A 19,191-nucleotide genomic window follows, 5' to 3' on the forward strand; every position below is an offset into this window, starting at 1 on the left:
TAATAATGCAAACAATCCAAATCAAACCATATTTCCTACAAATTTCCTGCAAAACATGTTTGCTATAACAAGAATCAGTTCAGCCTGTTCTCCCGTCAAAAACATCTATATAGTTTGTGTGTACAGGCAGTGAAAAACGAGCTATGTCTCCGTATTTCACTGTCTGCTGTAATGCGTCCGCCGCCATCTTGCTGATGTAGTAGTGATTGACAGCCAAGCGAAGTTGAAAAGGGCGGATTCCTGCAATCAGTTGGAGGTTGGGGTGGTGGATAAGTCAAACAAGCAGCAGACTTTCACCCAGGAGAGCGGAATATGCGCCCTGTGTGAAAACAAAAATAAACCGTTTTTGACTGAAGTTACGTTGCTTACGTAAGTTACGTGAATCACGTTTTTGAACGTAACTTACGTTTTTTACGTTACTTGCGGCAGTCAAGTGACCATTGTAACTACTTCATTTCAAGCATTTATGTACATTTATTTACTGTTTAAACTGTTTTTTATAATGCCTTACCAGGAAGTTTTTTGCCCTAAACCTAGGTCAGTGGTTTTATAACATAAATCCAGAGAAGCCGCAGCCTTTTTTACCGACCGTACGTGTGTGCTACTTTTTAGAACGCGCCGTTGTACTGCGAGCCGCGAGCCGTTATTTCTTACATATGTGCCATAATTTGTGGTACTGACACACAACCTCTTCTGCAGTTCGTGTTGGAGACCTTGTTGATCAGTTAGTAACTACACCCAATGTAGATTCTTATTCTGAGATGTGACAAATCAAAACTGTTTGTACCAAAAAGGAATCTCTCTTTGAGCTATGAAAAAATCAATTAAATGTCCTGCTAAAACTAACACAGAATTTAATGGAGCTTAGAGGACGTGCAGGGGTACGTCTCCTGCCTCAAATTGATTATTCACATCTTTGATCAATCTCCTTAAATGTCTAAATGTTCAAAAATATTGAATATTTTAGATTTTTTTTTACACCTACTATAACAATAAATGCTATAATGTAAATAAGTCTGACCAGGAAAGTTGAAATCCAGTTACACGTTTGTTTGAGTGGAGATCCTTTTTTCTTCGCAGGAGCCAAAACTGACACAAAAAAAGAAGTCAAACACAGAGGGTGGACTTACTATATCGACATCCGTACATCTCCAGTCTGAGTCCAATCCTCCCGGTGGGGTTCCAGTCCAGAGGAATCAGGCGGAGGTAGCGAGCTATCACTGGCTGTTTAAGTTTGTACTGGACCACAGTGTCGGCATTGCTGTTACCTGGAAAAGCCTGAAACAACAGAACAACAGATGTTAGTTTTCCTCAGTTTTAGATCCAACCATCCACGTTTCACAGGTTGAAGCAGCAGCAGCAGCAGCAGAGACCAGACAGAAACACATTTGTAGTAGTACCTTAGTAGACAGGAACTGATTTTTTGTACTTTGATGCTCATAACCAAGCTGCTAACCCTTAAAGAGGTTCATTAGGCCTACTGATATACTTTTTTACACTGTTTCTCTATACAAGGCCAATATAGCAAACTAGTTTCTTGTACCTGACAAGTTTCGGCTACCTTGCCTCTGTAGCCTTCATCAGAGGTGTCATGTGATGTTGGTGTGACGTCGTCTGTGATGTGTTATATGACGACGTCACACCAACATCACGTGACACCTCTGATGAAGGCTACAAAAAAAAAAAAAAAGCTGCTAACCCTCTTATGACAAAAAGTATGATATGTAGAGATAAACATGATTGTAAATAAGCAGTCTTTAGGTAAAAGAGATGAAGTGAAGTTTTCATGCAGAAAAAGTCTCCAAAACCCAAGACAGTCTTTCTGCATTTTCAAACTTTGAGCTCACGGAGACCATTGATCCTAACTGCTGGTAATGTCTCTCCCTCTCTCTGTCCAGTGATCAATATCTCTGGGACCTATTCTGTCTCCGTACCAAGCCTCTGTTAAAAGACTAATGGCCTCTATTTTCCCAATCAGCTGCCTGTGGGAATCCAGTGGGATTCTTTGCTTGACAGGCGAACAGCACAAACCAAGTGACACATGCATTAACATCGGTAAGGAAAAAACAAAACAAGCTGCATTATGTGTGCGGTTATGTGTGCATGTGCTCAGCTAGTGTCTGTCCTCCCTTTAGAGTGTGTGCCCACTGAGTTTGTACTGATGTGGCTACGTGAGTGAAATTGGCTTCCCTGGCGCTGCATAATTGTGATCTCAGTGCCGTCTTCAGTGCTTTGAAGGGCTGAGCCGGCTGAGCAGTGGAGCGTTGAGCTCAACAAACGGCTCTGTTTCCTGCTGAGGAGGCTGAGGAGAGCCGCATCTCATTTACTTGCCCGAGCATGTTTTGAAATATGAGTAGCCTCTGACAAGACCTCAGTCAAGGAGAGAGGGAGAGAGAAGGGAGCGTGAGATGAAGAGGAGAGAGGGCAGGAGAAAAAGTCAGAGAACAGGTGTTGAAGAAGTGCTTGGGGTCTTTCCTTAACTGAAAGCAGCAGTACCACACTGTAAAAATACTCCAATACAAGTGATAGTGCAAAATTAGAATAACAGCTTTAAATAATTTTGATCCTACACTGACTTATAATAAGCAAGATGGTGTCTTTTTCATTCCCACTCTGCACCCCAAGTGCCTGCACTTTGGTGAGCAAAACGAAGTACCGCAAAACGTGGCTTTCTGGCACCAACGCTACCAGCAAAGTCACAGATTTTGGTGAATTTGTGTCATATTTTAAGGAGAATTCTGGTTTTCCCTCTGATGTCATGTGGCGGCTCTGCCTCGACTCTCAGAGATTTATAGAGTTTCTTGATGGACGGAAAGCTTGAACATTACTTGTTGCTTAAGTAATGCTAACCACTAAGTGTTGCTAACTGTAGCTGCAATAGAACACAGATAGCTGACTGGCTTTTAATCGTTGGCATAAGCATCACAAAATAAATTAAGAAAAGTAAATAATTAGCTTGCTTGCTATGTCTTGTGTTGTTGCATTCGCTTGATGTTTGATGATGTCATTTATAGAGTTTCTTGATGGACGGAAAGCTTGAACATTACTTGTTGCTTAAGTAATGCTAACCACTAACTGCTGCTAACTGTAGCTGCAGTAGAACACAGCTAGCAGACTGGCTTTTAATCATAGGCATAAGCATCGTGAAATAAATGAAGAAAAGTAAATAATTACCTGGCTTGCTATGTCTTGTGTTGTTGCACGCACTTGATGTTTGGCTGTTAGCAAAGTTATTGACTCATTTTTGATCATTAGTAATATAATAATGACAAATGTTTGTGTACGGTTGGTTATATTTTCGACAGTGGGTGTCAAGTGGCCCTCACTTCTTGTGAGGTTTAAACTGCAGCTTCCCCCACTTAAAAATGCAGCGTGCTTCAGAAGATTGGACTGGAATTCACTCAATGAAGATCCAGCTTTCTTTCTTTTCTCTCTTTTATTTTGAAAGTTGCCAAAGCCAATCACATGTGAAAAACCTTAAGAACAAACACAAATAGAAGGTCAAGGAAAATGTAACCCAAGAAACCAGGATCAATCAACATAACCCAAAATCAAATACTCAATTTTTAAAGTACTAGAAACTAATCTTGAAGATAAGTGGGACATACCTATATTTAAAGCACCCAAAATGAATTAAAGCACTATCTGATGATGATTTTAACCTTACAAACTTGAGCAGTTTTTAACTCCACAGTAATGTAGGAGTGAACTGTACTCTAAGTCTAAGTAACTTGAAATTTAAATACTCAAAATGTTTTTTAACTTGAGTAAATTTACTAAGTTGCTTTCCAGGAAATATATGACAAAGGGTCCCGACAAGTAAAAGCCACATGCATTTACTGGAACAATGCATTGCACATCAATTAAATCACCAATTTTATTTGTAAAATGACTACTGTCTTATGAATGAATAAATATACATATATTTGTTAATTAGTGAAATGTATAAAGAAGCAGCAATTACTCAAAATAACTGAGTGCAAGTACTTCAGAATTGCACTTAACTACAGTACTTAAGTACACTTGCTCATTTATTTTCCACCACTGGAGAGCAAAGGAAGAACGACGGAGCATCTAAGCTGAGAAGTCAGTGAGAAGCTACGACTGATACAGCTGTTTTGCAGTCGAATTTCCTCTTTAACTGACACACTAAGCTGGCCTGACTAATATATGTAGCTTTAAAAACACTCTGAGAGCTGATCAGGGTTTATCACCTTTCATGCTGAGTGTCAAACCAACAAGTTTTTAAGCTGCGAAAAGCCATACCCTGATCTCTCTCTCTATTTTTTCTTGATGACTCCTCGGCTTCAGAGAGTTTGTATCCTTCACTGTGAGAAAATCGCATCCTGTCAAATCAGGATCAAAAGCTGTTCTCCGGGCTGCTACTGTAACGAGAAGAGCGTACTGTCTTCCATAAAGGAGAGAGGAGATGCTCGACTGCCTCTGAATCATATCTAATGTCGTTCAATCAACGGAGGCTTGCATGGCTTCCTGTCATTCTGACATACAGCAGTTTGCTTAGTGGTGATTCTGCAGTCTCTCTCTTTACTAGAACTTGGAATGGGCACTAGCTTAAAAAAATGCAATAAAATATTGGAAAATACTTTTTTTTTCTGTAGCAAAAAAGCAACACTGGGGAACATATGCAGATATGAGAGCAGAGGGAAGTGTCTCAGCTGTGATTTCTCTCCAGTCTGCAGAGAGGACTTCATACATGGGCCCCAGTATCAGCTGCACTACAGAATATTTTCGTATGTCATTCAGTCATTCACATTAACATTTTTGACACTGAGCTGACACTCTTATCAAGACCGACTCACAATGAGAGAGCTGGCAAGTGTTCCATCAGCGTCTTGCTTGGAGACTGATGGACACCTTCGGCTCTGCAGGAATCAAAGCTGCGACTTTACACCAGGCAGTGTTTCTAACAACAGCACCAGCCTCCCGTCAGCAGAGGTTCAACTGTTTGACAGCAGCTCCATGCAGTCGACTGAGCCCTGCCCAGGTTCCTTTCATTGTTCCATCCATTATTAATAAAGAGTGAAAGACTCCTGGTGAGAAGGCTTGCTGCTGCAGGCAGTACCAGTCCCCGCAGATCATGTAAATTCTGCCTATGATAGTGAGGCCAAATATATTTTAACTTCAATGAACCTGAGTTTTGAGCTGCGCTACCTCCCAAGCTGTCTTGAGAGCTGTTCAAATACCAACCCGTCGTGAATTCCCAACTCATTATGTATGAACAATCGGGGAGAACCCCTTGGCATTGCATTTTATTGCATTGGGTATCCCTACGTGTCAAACTGTAATACTCCACTACGGTGCAAGTTTAAAACATGTGGAACATGTAGTGGGAATTCAAACAAAACTATTTGGTTATGTTGAGGAAAAAGATCATGGTTGGGCTTAAACATAGCCTATATAAGTTAAGTAACGTAACTGTATCCCACATCAGACAGCTATCAGCTAACATTCTATCAAAATTTCACATAACTACTATAAATTATCATGTTATGTTTCCAATTAATTTAGTGGTGTGAAACTAGAGTCTCACTTCTTATTTTTCAGACTGTATATCGTTTTAACTGTATACGTTAGCCTTGGGTTTACCAGAGTCCAAATTGCTTTGTGGAGACTTAAAATTGTTTGGGATAGGTAATCCATTCTAGCAGATATTTCATTTTTGTCAATTTTGTTGTTGTTGGATTGTTTTTTCCTTTACAATTTTTTGTGAGGGTTACTTTATAAACATCAAAGACAAATGTTGCTTTGCGCTGCACTGAACGATTACGCAACTGACAAGGTAGAAAATAAAAAAGACAGCAAAATTAAAAATACATTTAAACAGTTAAATCAAATATTTGTTCATACCATAGACTGTATATAAATAATGGACGTAGTCACCGTGGCGTCACCCATTTGTTTGTGGACTGCCCGTTGGAAGCATCGAGTTCAGCGTCACGCTTGTGACGCCTGGTTCGTACAGCATGTTGATGTGAGAACCCTAAACATGTTTTTAAATGTTCAAGGGTGGAGTGAAAAGTTTGCTGTCACAACAGGATGACACACAAAAAAATTGGAATGTGAAGATTCTGGTACACATTGTTGGTGGTATTCATAGAGTTGCACTTGTTTTTCCACAATAAAAGTGATAGAAATTGTTGTATAAAGAATGAAGAGAGGGCTTGAAAGAAAGGTAAACACCCTGCCCACTTTCTCACCTCCACCATCATCTCTGACACAGTGAGGTACTGTGGGATTATTTATATATGACCCCTTAATCAAATTATGAGCTATCTCAATTATTTCCCTATACTGGCTGATGTGTTTACTGACATGTAAACATGTATGGGGTTTAAGTAACCATTCTTTTAGCCAACCTGCACACAACATTCAACATCAATTACCTTTTCATTTGATGAAAATAAAAATGGAATCAGAGGAGCATCTTGCTATTGAAATAAATGTGTGGTTTGGAGTCAGTATGCAAGTATACCTTTTTAATACCTTTATTATGCTGTTTCAAACAGCTTTGTACATAAAGTATAGGAAAAGCTGTCTCCTGGAAATTCTACTGATATACTTTTAATGGTTCCGTTGTATTTACATTTGGTGTGGTGATTTCTGCATGGATTTTGACTTCACTGCCTATTTTTCTTTCTTGGTTTATACAGTAATTGACCAAATGTCATCATTATCCTAATAAGAAAAGCAATCTAGGCAGCATTAAGTTCCTTTCAAAACATATTTGCTCTTGATTATTGCAGGTGAATTACCCCTAAGCTGTCTTCCTGCCGGTGTTGTCTCCAGTTGTGTCCTGTGTCGCTGAACATCAACAGGTAAGCCGTCAGCCAATCGGAGCTCCCGTAGCGTCCCTGCGTAGCAACAGCAGTGATCCGGGTCCGCCTCCCCAAATCCACTTCCAACCACTGGTATCTGTCTGAGACGAGAGGGGACCAACCTCCAGCTCCTGTACAGGGGACAGAGACAACGAGTGTGTGTTAATGATGAGAAGTGTGTGTGATGGAGCGGAGGAGAGATGCGGAGGCTGACAGAGGTGACAGAAGAGCGAGCGAAGATCGAGAGACAAATTGTAGAAGTGAAATGTGATTCATTAGAGTATAATCTACTTGAAATGAATCTTTAAAACTGTGAATTTATAGTCTAGAGTAGACGCTCCGTGCTGCGATTTTAAAGCTGGCCAATAATAAATCTAACAGTTTGGATTTGAATACAAAATGCTTCTTTATATATTTGCATTATGTTGATAGATTAGAGGTAAGGTATTTGCAGATGACAGGAATGCCAAAGAGAAGGATTAATGTACTGAGGAGGTATTTTAGCTAACACTCTGTTTCTGAAGTTATTAGTAGTTAGCACATCCAGATAAACCCCTGCTTATAGGTTGGAATGTTGCAAAATACAGTAAAAACATGGCTTATCCCATTTATAGCTTTGATTTAAGTCCACTTACACGCTCTTAGATTTAAAACCCTGCAATATATCAACCACTTGCTCTGGTTTCATGATGATAAATAATAAATCCTCATAATCAAAGACATGAAGTGGGATATATTTGAGTCATAAACACTTGAAGGAAATGGATTAGACTGTGCAGCACCAGGATGGTATTTACAGCAATTTGATGACTCTCCACAACTGAAGTGTCTAGATGTGTCCTGCAATTTAATGTATCTGCTCTGCTTTTGACAACGCGATAAGGGCGAGAGCGAAATGCTGAGAAATCATTCATTCACATTTACTCTCTGAGACGACCTAAATCACTGAGCTGACGTCCCTCCTATGTTTTTCAGGGTAGTGCACTCCCTTTCTGTCCTGGCAGCAGCTGTTGCAGCAGCTGGAGAGGACATCCTGGGATGTATGAGATTAATTCACACCATGTTCCTATTGTAGCCTAAAAAAGTTAGTCCCATCAGTGCTGTACAACCCTGTAGGATAAGATAAGATAAGATAAGATAAGATAAGATAAGACTTTATTAATCCCGAAGGAAATTCTGGTTCCAGATTGCTCCAAAGCCTCCAAAACAATTACAAAAACAATCATAATATAGGATGATATAAGAAAGGCAATGAACAAAATAGGTAACAATAACAATATATAATATAAATATAAATACAACAATATATATAAAAAATAAAGTGCCTAAGAAGTAAAGTCAGTAAAGTTCAGATGACCTGGAAGGATGTAATACAGATATATTGCATATGATAATGAACATAATGGTCTAGTGGTGTTGAAAATTGTATTGCACATGTATGCCTGTCACGATAATTACTATATCAACTTATTGTTCAATATATAAAAATGGACACGATAGTTGTTACTGGACTCAACATTTTTTTGTGTTGTGTTTAAAGTAATGATGCAAATGTTTGATAGGCTACGGAGCCCCTAAAGGGACATGGTGAAAAAAAAAAAAAAACGTTGGTGTCTCGTGAGCACGAGAAACATTTCTCGTGAGCACGAGATAGTTTCTCGTCAGCACGAGATACTTTTCTCGTGAGCACGAGATGCATATTGCATGCGCGCATGGTGTCTGTAAGAACACCCTCTGCATTTCAGCTTGTTTCTGTATGAAAATGACATTACAGGAGTTAGTTCGGCTATATTTTGACCTGGGCCTTCATTATAAGGACATTGCTGATTTACTTGAAAAAAAAACGACAGTTGTTTTCCCGAGATAACGATATAATTAATTCGAGATCTTGAGAAAACAAAACAATAGTGTAGTCCAGACGCATAGCCAGTAATGTAATGTATTTGTAACCCGGCCCGTATGGGATGAGCCTCTCCACACCCTGGGACTCTGCGTTGTGTTGTTTATGATGATGGAGGGCGGAGGAGGGACCAGTCGGACATGGTGGTCGTTATATTGCAGCTCAGACCGCGTTGTGCTTTATTTCTCACAACGGCTGGCAGCTCAACCTTAAACAGTACCAGTAAACACTGGCGTGAGACAACAGAAAGATTAAAGGCTTGTGTTGTGTCCTTACTGGTTTCCACACTAACTGGTTGCCGGAGATCTGCGCAGTTTCTGTTACGCATGAGCTGCCCGTGGTACTGAAACAACAATCGCCGTTAATGTGATAATTTTCTGTCTGATGCAGGTCTATGTTATGCTGTACGTTAACACTTTATCGAGCCTACTGATTAGGTACATCTGTAGTCGGCACTTTGTGCAATAAAATTGTGCCGTGATTATTGTGCCGTGCGATAGAGCCGATACGCATGTTTTGTCTTTACTGTTGTATTGTGTACAGCGTTTATACGCCCCCAAAAGCAGAAAGGGCGTAAAATTACAAAATTGAATATCACTGTATTAGATGCTTTTAATTACCGTAAATCAGGGAATATTACAACACTTTTAAACTGTAGAAAACACAGTTCACAGTTTTTTTCATGTAAAATTTAAGGAGAAATACCATAATGTCACAAGGACACAATTACCCTAAAAATAGAGGGACTACTCAGCCTCAATTATTTTACAGTAAAGTAAACAGATTTTTTTTTACAGTGTATATTCACATTGTTCATTGTTCAAAGCAGGAAACTGGAGGGATTTCAGTTATACCAAAGGACAAGATTTTGGAAATTCTCATTGGAGTGCAGGATGATATAAGTCATGTGGCTACATCAATACTGTGTGATATTTCAACACCTTTACTTTTATCATTGGGTGGAAAGGTAAGGCAAAGGTCTACATCAGCAGACACAGCTCTCTGTTTCAGAAATAGGCCAATGGCTATAAAAAGTATTCACTGCAACCGAATGTTTCAGTGACATTTTAGAAAAAAATTCTAAAGTAGATTTGATTTAGCGTTTTTGACACTGATCAACAGAAAAAGACCCTTTGATGTGAAGTGATAACAGATTGCTCCAAAGAAATTTACATTTTTTACACATATTTTATACAAATTACTTTTTTGCATATGCATTCTTTCAGATTTTGTATCAAAAAGGATCACACAGTATGTTGCCTCATTCATTCATTTTCCTTAACTGCCTATTGGACCTCGGTTTGTGTGGGCTAGAGTGGATCCCAGCTGACACTGGGCTAGAGGCAGGTACATGCTCTCATACAGTCCTACGGGCAATTTTGAGTCACCAATTAAACCTAGGCTGCATGTTTCTGAACTGTAGGAGGACTTTGGACCAGGAGAGAACCCACGCTGACACATGCAAACTTCACACAGAAGAGCCGCAAGGTTGAGGTTTGAGGTTTTGAGGCTAAACACTAAACTACCATGTAGCTAAATGATTTCTCCCTGACTTTATGTTATAAAAGGACAAATGATGGACTATACACCATTGATCCATTAAAGTTGCAGAGGTAAAGAAGAGAGTACTGTGTGGTTTGTGTGGAGAGATTCTTTTTCTTTTTTTTTAACTACAATCAGCTCCAGTTTCAAAACATCTTTCTTATGTCCAGCTAATGTCCTAAGCACAAACTTCTGATTAAATCTTTTGGCACAGTCAACCTTTTTTTAGAAGGGAAATAAAAGTGCATGGCATTTAAAACAGAAGGCTCAGCAAATAATAAACTGCCAAATGTCTTGATTTGAAAAAAGAAAGGTCTCAGTTCTGTATTAACCTCACTGAGAAGTCCAGTTCCAAATGGTTTCAAGTAGAAAACAAACAAAGGAACCTCATGACCCGTTGGATTTTTTTTTCCAGAAATGTTGAACCTGTTGCAGAAAGTCAGAGGGTGAGAAAAGGTGCAAGAAAGACAGCCCTGTTGTTCGTGTCATGCAAGAGGAAGAGAGACAGCAGAGGAAGAAAGGGAGACAGATTGAGAGTTGTGCCTTAGAGACATTGCCAAAATTTATCCAGCTGCAATTTTATTTCTACTTTGGATGCTGCTAGCGTCCCCTACTCAAAGTGTGGCTGGTGTGTGTGTGTGTGTGTGTGTTGGAGGGAGAGAGAGAGAGATGCGAGAGCTATGGCAGAACCTGATTATGAAGAAACATTGGAGGTGATGGAAAAGGCTGCTACAAGATAACGACACTTTGAATACTGAGAAGGGTGTGTGTGTGTGTGTGTGTGTGTGTGCCCGCGCACGCATGTTTAAGAAGAAAAAGTGCTGAGTCAGGGCAAAGTAAATCCAATGGCGCCCGAACAGCAGATGGAGGGATTTCTCCCCTACAGAGAACACACACACACATTCACGCATGATAAAACAGCCAAAGCCTAAAGAGCGCTTGAGATTGTGTTGCCAAGATGATGTCATGCTGACTCGAGGCCAACACAAATCAATAACACAACACTTCAGACTGAAGTGGACTCTCATCTCATCTCATCTCATCTATTATAAAGCTACTTTATTCTAAAACGGCTGATGATCTTAACACAACACACAGTGAACCCCATTAGGATAATGTGCTACATGGAGGCGATGCAGGGCGACAGTTGGTAATGTCAGGCAGGTTACAGAAGAGTGAATAATCTCAACAACCATTTTCAAGGCAGACATTTCTACTTGTTGTTGCTATAACAAGGCTCAGTCTTATTTTGTGTCCTTCAGCGAGTATGTGTGTCGACAACGGTCGACTACAGCCCAAAACGTCCCACCTACATAAAACCCAGAGCTGCAACAATTGTTCAATTAAATGATTTGTCAATGTGAACTCTCATCTATCCAGTTGTGGAATATAACTAAGCACATTTACTTAAGTACTGTATATAACAAACTAAGTACAAGTACCTCAAAATTGTACTTGAGTATTTTCATTTTATGTAACTTTATACTTTTACCCCACTACATGTTGAGGGAAATCTTGTACATTTTACTTCACTACATTTAGCTGTCAGCTTTAGTTATTTTTCAGGTCAAAATTTAACATAAAAACATGATCAAATTAAAGTGATTCAACTTTTTTTTTAATTTAACCTCATAACAGTACATTAAGTAGTTACAATGAGCCCTATCTTGACAAAATTCAAATGCTGCTTACATAAATGCATCAAACATAATAATCCAATAATGTATATTAGTGGGGCGGATTAGCTGAACAATCGTTCATTTTGTGATAAAAGCATCAAATTTGGTACACTCATTGCTGAATACATGTTTAATGAATCTGGATATTGGGCCATCGCAAAAAAAAATTCTGATGGCTGTAGCGGCCATTTTTAAAAATGGCCGCCGGTGGTTACTGGCGTGGAATGCTTTGCCTACCCTACAGCTGCTGTTTCATGTTTTCAGCACCACAAATATAATTTAGAGACATGTTAAAGTGACAAAAGCTTTATTACAGTCTAATAGAAAAGAACATTAACTTTGTATAACATTTTATTAGGTCTTGATATTCCCATTCACAGGCTACGGCCTCCTCTTTGGCTTGTATTCTTCTGTTAGTGGAGCGGCTAAGTGATATAATCTTTCAGTTTATGATACAAGCGTGAAAATTGGCATGAACACTCTCCATGGGTCACTTGACAAGAAAATTGTCTGAGACATTTAAAATTTTAAGATGGCGGCCATTTTTCAAGATGGCCGACACCCAAGTGGAGCGGTTAAGTGATATAATGGTTTATTTGTGTGATACAAGCATACAAATTGGCATGAGCAGTCTCTGTTGGTCACTTGACAATAACCCACCCACAGTTACTTGAAATTCCAAGATGGCGGCCATTTTTCAAGATGGCCGACACTTTAGTGGAGCAATTGAATGATATAATGGTTTATTTGGTGACACAAGCATAAAAATTGGCATGAGCAGTCTCCATGGGTCACTTAACAAAAAAATTGTCCGAGACATTTGAAATTGTAAGATGGCGGCCATTTTTCAAGATGGCCGACACCTTAGTGGCGCAATTCAATTATATAATGGTTTATTTGGTGATACAAGCATAAAAATTGTCACTTGACAATAAGCAACGCACAGTTACTTGAAATTCCAAGATAGCGGCCATTTTTCAAGATGGCCGATACAAGCATAAAAATTGTCACTTGACAATAAGCAACGCACAGTTACTTGAAATTCCAAGATAGCGGCCATTTTTCAAGATGGCCGACACCTTAGTGGAGCAGTTAAGTGATACAATGGTTTATTGGGTGATATACGCATAAAAACTGGCATGAGCAGTACCTGTGGGTCACTTGACAATAAGCCAGCCACAGCTACTGGAAATTTCAAGGCGGCAATTCTTTTTTTCAGGATGACTGCCGCCTGCCATGTGGACCTTTAAATTATGAATTTCCTCATAGAAATGTATTGGGTTCCTCAAGAGAGGTTGTTTGACTGTGCTTTGTCTGACTCCTTGCCCACGACCTGTCCAGTTTGGTAAAACCTGACAGGAGTTCCCTCCCACCGGCGTAGCTCTCCGGGTTCACTGAGGTACACAGGCTCCCTTACCATGAGGGCTTTTTTAAATACTTTTTTAAAGTACTTTTTTTATAACTAACCATTACTACTGCCATTAAACATGCCAAATAAATACTAAAATAATAATTGAGCAATGGTTAATACTGAATGGCAATAATGACAGATCCAGAGGCAACAGCAGCTCTGGCTGACACGGAACCATGACAAACAGTATCTGAAACTATACTAGGGAACTAAACTGAAAATGTGAAAGCAATGTTACAAAGTAAAAACTGAACATGTCACAGTAATAGGCTGGTGACAAAATAGAACATAATGCGCCGATGTGGCGAGGGGAAGCCGAGCCATAGGCCTACACTTGAAAACACAAAGGACAACAAGGAATAACACTGGCAAAAGAAACAAGCAAATAAGTTCTAGCAGGGGCAATACATAGGCATGTGCAACTGAGTCCATATCTGTAGCACTTACACTTTCCAGTACAAGCCTTGGTGCACCCACATTTTGTCAACTCCCAACAACTCTCCGCAATAGGTGGAAGTGGAGTCCAGAAGACTTTCCACTCCTTGTCCTGTTTACCCATCCCCAGTCGGACGGGCTTGGCATTTGTGGATGTCTCTCTTCAATGCCTGTCCCACACATATCCAGCCTCATAAGAGGTCTGGGATCTTCTTGACCTCTTGACATGGATATCTTTGGTATCTTTAGTGTCTTTAGCAGCAGTAGATGCTCTCTTTTGGGCCCTTTCCAGCTGTGTGTTGTTGAACATAAGTTTACAGCTTGAATGATATTTTGCTCTGTTTCTTGTCAATGTGCCATCACCTTCATCTAGTCGGGGTGGGCTACGTAAGATAGGCAGAGCATTTATTTTATGAAATAAAGGAACATTTCTTGCAATGGTATTATAACCAGTATGATCTTGGTGTCCTGCTGTTTGTTTTCTCAACTGTTATGAAGGCCTCTGCAATGTCTGCAGCAAATTCAAAGGCAGAGGCCGAGGGTTTATCCTTTTACCACCTTTTAATAAGCACTTTGATGTATGGGATACAACTAAGTTCATGCCTTAACCCTACACTTAGTCCAATCGTTCATCCAATGCCATTTTTACCCTGTACGATCTGTACACCACCCGGTTAACTCAAACTACTCAGAGAGTTGTCGTTTCTTCTTTGACTAACTTTACAATTGGCTGACACTGAACCCCACTCTGAGTTTATCAGCAGACATATATCACCAGTGTGCCCTGGTAGTGCAGATACTCACTCTTGTCTAATCTGTCTATGATCAACAACTCAACACAACTGTATTATGATGTTTTAAAACTTGTTTTCCAGAATAATCTAAATCCCAATACATTTCTATGAGAAAATTGATCTTTTGAGGATCCAGGGGGCGGCCATCTTGAAAATAGAAATTTCAAGTGGCTGGGAGTGTTTTTTTGTCAACCCAAGTAACTGTGGGCGGCTTATTGTCAAGTGACCCATGGAGACTGCTCATGCCAATTTTTATGCTTGTATCACCAAATAAACCATTATACAATTTAATTGCTCCACTAAGGTGTCGGCCATCTTGAAAAATGGCCGCCATCTTGGAATTTCAAGTAACTGTGGGTGGGCTATTGTCAAGTGACCCACAGATACTGCTCATGCCAATTTGTATGCTTGTATCACCAAATAAACCATTATATCATTCAATTGCTCCACTAAGGTATCGGCCATCTTGAAAAATGGCCGCCATCTTGGAATTTGCGATGGCCTAATATACAGATTTGTTTGAAACAAATCCACCAACACATCCACCAAATTGTGTGCTTCTATCACAAAATAAACAATTCTTGTGATTTATTGAGCTAATCCGCCCCACAGGGGATGCACATTTTTGGGGGGTGCTACCCACACGTTTAGCCCCGTTGCTCATTCCATGAATGCACGATCCTTACAAGCTGTACCTCGTTATAAAGGTAACTAATCAGACTTTCCAAAAATATACAATTCATCACCAGTTGGTATTATTAAAAGGGCAGTTTTTATTCATCATTGATTTATTCGTATAACAAATGCCTGCCACGGCCACTAGGGGGCGCTTTTGAGGTGGCCCAATATCCAGATTTGTTTGAAACATATTCACCAACACATCTACCAAATTTCATGCTTTTATCACAAAGTGAACGATTGTTGTAAAATATTGAGCTAATCCGCCCCACTATATGGAATATATTAAACAATCTAAATGGGGCCATTCTGCATAACGAGTATTTTTTTTTTATACCACTGCATCTATCCAAATTAATAATATTGTTCTGTGGCTACTTACTTACTCGACTTGTTGGACCATAATATTAATGTGCATTATCGACTTACATTATGCCAGCTTATTTGATAAGTAATTAATTGTTAAAGCAATTGCCATGCAAAAATGGCAGAAAAATGCGTTTAAGACTCTCAAAATAGAATTCCTGCTTTTCTCCATTTTATATCACATTAAACTGAATATCTTTGGGTTTTGGACGTAAAAAAACAAACATTTAATGTCATCACCTCGGACTCTGAGAAACCTGGATAGAAATGTTTCAGTGTTTTCTGACATTTTAAAGACCAAACAATTATTAATTAGTTAAGATTAAGATCATTAATCCATAATGAAAACAACTGCGGCCAAAATTACAAATGTAAACCAAAATGTAAACATTTATGCCACAATCACTTCACGTTGCCCACAGCTGAAAGTGGGTGTTTAAGTAAGCTTGACCCACTTGTCTTTGGGAAAGGAAAAAGTTTCATCAAACTGCATCATGCCGTTATCGTGTCACTTTGAACGTGAAGTCATTTTTCATGTCGTTGTGACCTTTATAGTAACGTGATTTCTTTCAGTGTCTTAAAGCAAAGCACCATCTACCTTAAAATGTGTGTTGCTTGTTTCTACGCCTAGAATCAGAGTGGCAATAGTTGTGGGTTGAATTCGCTGTGTCTGAAGTAATCTTCTTTTCTCTTGCTTCTGTGTTTTTCCCTCCACCAGCTGTTTGGGTGCTGTGCTGGCTGCTCGTTAGGCCAGCAGCTAAAGGCCAGAGCTAATAAGTACCACAGTAACAGACACGAACACTGACAGCACAACAGGAGAGAGCAGACATACTGACCTTTACTCATTACGGCTGGATTGGAGAGGAAAGAAGTGAAGAACACAGACAAGAGAAAGAGTGATGGAGAGAGAGAGACAGATAAACTGACATCTACAGGACTGCAGAAGAGGAAATAGGAAGAGAGGAGATGGAGAGAAAGAGAGAGGAGCTAGATAGCTCATCAGGAATCCAAGAGGAAACTAGAAAGAGCCCAAAATGAAGGAAAGAATGTGCACATGGATATCTGTAAGGAGAAAATTATTCACTAAATCCACCATGTAAGTCACAAATCACTTGATTGATCACCAAAACAATAGTATCTGTCATGCATGAGTGTCAATTCTGATGCAGTAAATCTCCTTGTTTTTTCTATCTGCCTGTAATGCTTTTGAGCTTTTTTTGTCCATTCAGGAAGGTAATTGAGGTTTAAAAAAAAAACAGATCAGGAACATTGCGTCGCTCATCTGGACAGTCAAATTAGGACACAACCACAATGAATTAACCAGTCAGGAGACAGAGACCTTTGGGGTCAGCCACATCAGAAGACCAACAGACTAAACATCCTCAAGAGCATCAGCAGTCAGAGGTTGGAGAAGTGGGCAGGAAGGCCATCAATCCAGCTGAAAAGTGTGTGTGAATTAGGGATGGGAATAAATAATCGATGATTGATTAATGGTCGTTAAAAATTTGGTCGATCACGTGGAATTTTTAATCGATCTGTGTATTTTTAAATTTTGACTGCGTATCAGTACTCGCTGAACTGAAACACACCGAGCGTTCAGTTCTGTGGCCGTACGTGAATAAGCCACTTTGGATTTTGTCATGGCTCAAAAAATGACACATAGAAAAAGTTTGGTCCCATTAATTCTGTACCTGATATATTATAAATCCCTGTTATAAGTATCTTAGGAGCCATCTTGACTGTAAGGGTGGGAGAGAGACAAACCTGGTGGAGATCTGAACTTTACTGAGTGCACTTTTCTAGTGCAGCTTATTATAGCAAAGCATTACAGTTATACTTACAGGTGCATTTCATATCATAGACAAGTTTATTTAGTTCAGTAATTCAATTAAAAAAGTGGAAATAACACATTATATAGATCCATTACACACAGAATGAAACATTCCATGTCTTAATTTATTTAATTTCTTCTAATTATAATGATTATGGCTTACAGTTAATGGAGACCCAAAATTCAGTGTCTCAAAAAATTTAATATTACAAAAGACCAATTTTAAAAAGTATGTTTAATATTGAAATGTTGGCCTCTGAAAAGTATGCCCATCTATATGCCAATACTTGGTTGAGGCTATTTGACTTGAACTACTGGAAATGGACTTTTCCATGATATTCTAATGTATTGAGATGCACCTGTAGTTGTGTTTTTGTGTAAAAGACATTACATTTACAAACTCTTTTTCTCATTTAACAAAGTAATTCTCATTGTAGAGCATTCCCAAATGTTACATGTTGCCCTAACATAAGCATAAGCCTTTTATTTTCCTAAAAAAAAGTCCACAATTGGAAATTATGAAATGAATAGTGATAACAAATGTTAATGAAAGCAGCAAAACAAGCTGATCAAAGAATAAATAAACAATTATTAATCTTGCAAAAACAATTTTCAGTATGTTTCAATAATCTGTGCTACAGACACATTTAAATCTGTACCAAGACAATATTTTAGGTTTCCTGCTAAGCCCTCTAAATAAAATGGATAAAGCATCTCCTGATTTGAAAAGGTCTCTCTAACCACGAGTGTGACCTTCTTGTTTTCCGACGATGTGTATGTACTGGTCGATGGGAGACTGTGCAGCTGAAATCGATACAAGTTTGATTAGTACATGGTTGCTCAACAGAAACAGATTTTAAAATAAACCTAGCTAAATTGCAATATTGAGCACAGAGTGTTCTAATGTATTCATCAGGAGGCCAGTGAAAAAAGGTCAATCCAGTGCTAATCTACAGAGGGTTGGAGGATTTTGATGTCCATGTTCTCATTAACTTAAGTTTTCCAACAAGTACAAAAGCAAGTCCCCCCCCCCCCCCCCCCAAAAAAAAAAAAAAAAAAAAAAAGAGTTCCTTCAAATAAGTAAATATGTGTCATTGCTGCAAAGCGTGCATGGATTTATTTGGGCTAGTGTGAAAGCATCAAAGGGAATGTTATTTTGGATGCTTCCTCCTGGCATAGTGTTAGGATACAGGCCAAGGACGTGTGGTGTCAGGACTGGATTATGACTTTTTTATGGCAGCTGGGATGGGAGATGGGAACAGAAACTCAGAGATAACAAGTTCAGATCCCACAGCAGCCAGTTTGTGCCATTAGAGACCACAAGTGTTTAACAAGTGTCCTTGATTTACTCCACCATGTCAGTGCCTCATTTTAAATCAAAATAAGAATCTGACATCCGTGGAACCAACTGGGAAACCTCCAGATGCTTAATGTGGAACAGATCTTAGTCAAGAACTTTGTGTGGACCAACATATCACCATGTAATCTATGTTAAAGTCAAAATCTGACACCACGACTGTTCTTGTGAAACTGGAAAACTTAGAAGCCTTTCAACCCTTTTAAAACCATCAGTGGTGGAATGTAACAAAGTACATTTACTCAAGTACTTTACTTAAGTAAAATTTTGAGGTACTTGTACTTTACTTGAGTATTTTAATTCTATGTAACTTCTACTTAACTACATTTTAAGGTAAATATTGTACTTGTTACTTCACAACA

The 19,191-nt window shown here is 39.1% G+C and overlaps 1 protein-coding gene and 1 long non-coding RNA gene across 4 annotated transcripts in view; one reads left to right on the forward strand and one right to left on the reverse strand.

The window, feature by feature from the left end:
• LOC131977504 (contactin-associated protein-like 4) overlaps positions 1-19,191 on the reverse strand; it is a 139,906-nt gene that overhangs the window by 87,499 nt on the left and 33,216 nt on the right. Inside the window, exons 3-4 of one of the 3 annotated variants that reach the window (XM_059340835.1) lie at positions 6,774-6,967; positions 1,131-1,278 (exon numbers count right to left, since the gene is read on the reverse strand). In XM_059340835.1, coding sequence (XP_059196818.1) covers positions 1,131-1,278; positions 6,774-6,967 — 342 coding nt within the window. Of the gene's footprint in view, positions 1-1,130; positions 1,279-1,400; positions 1,473-1,543; positions 1,611-6,773; positions 6,968-19,191 lie in introns of those variants that run through there. The other 2 variants (XM_059340838.1, XM_059340836.1) reach the window with 2 other exon arrangements.
• LOC131977505 (uncharacterized) lies at positions 1,827-6,844 on the forward strand. The gene is made up of 3 exons (XR_009394894.1): positions 1,827-1,871; positions 1,979-2,055; positions 6,765-6,844. It is a non-coding gene; the product is annotated as an uncharacterized LOC131977505 (long non-coding RNA).

The sequence above is a fragment of the Centropristis striata genome, chromosome 9 (genome assembly GCF_030273125.1).
Source record: "Centropristis striata isolate RG_2023a ecotype Rhode Island chromosome 9, C.striata_1.0, whole genome shotgun sequence".
Lineage (NCBI taxonomy): Eukaryota > Metazoa > Chordata > Actinopteri > Perciformes > Serranidae > Centropristis > Centropristis striata.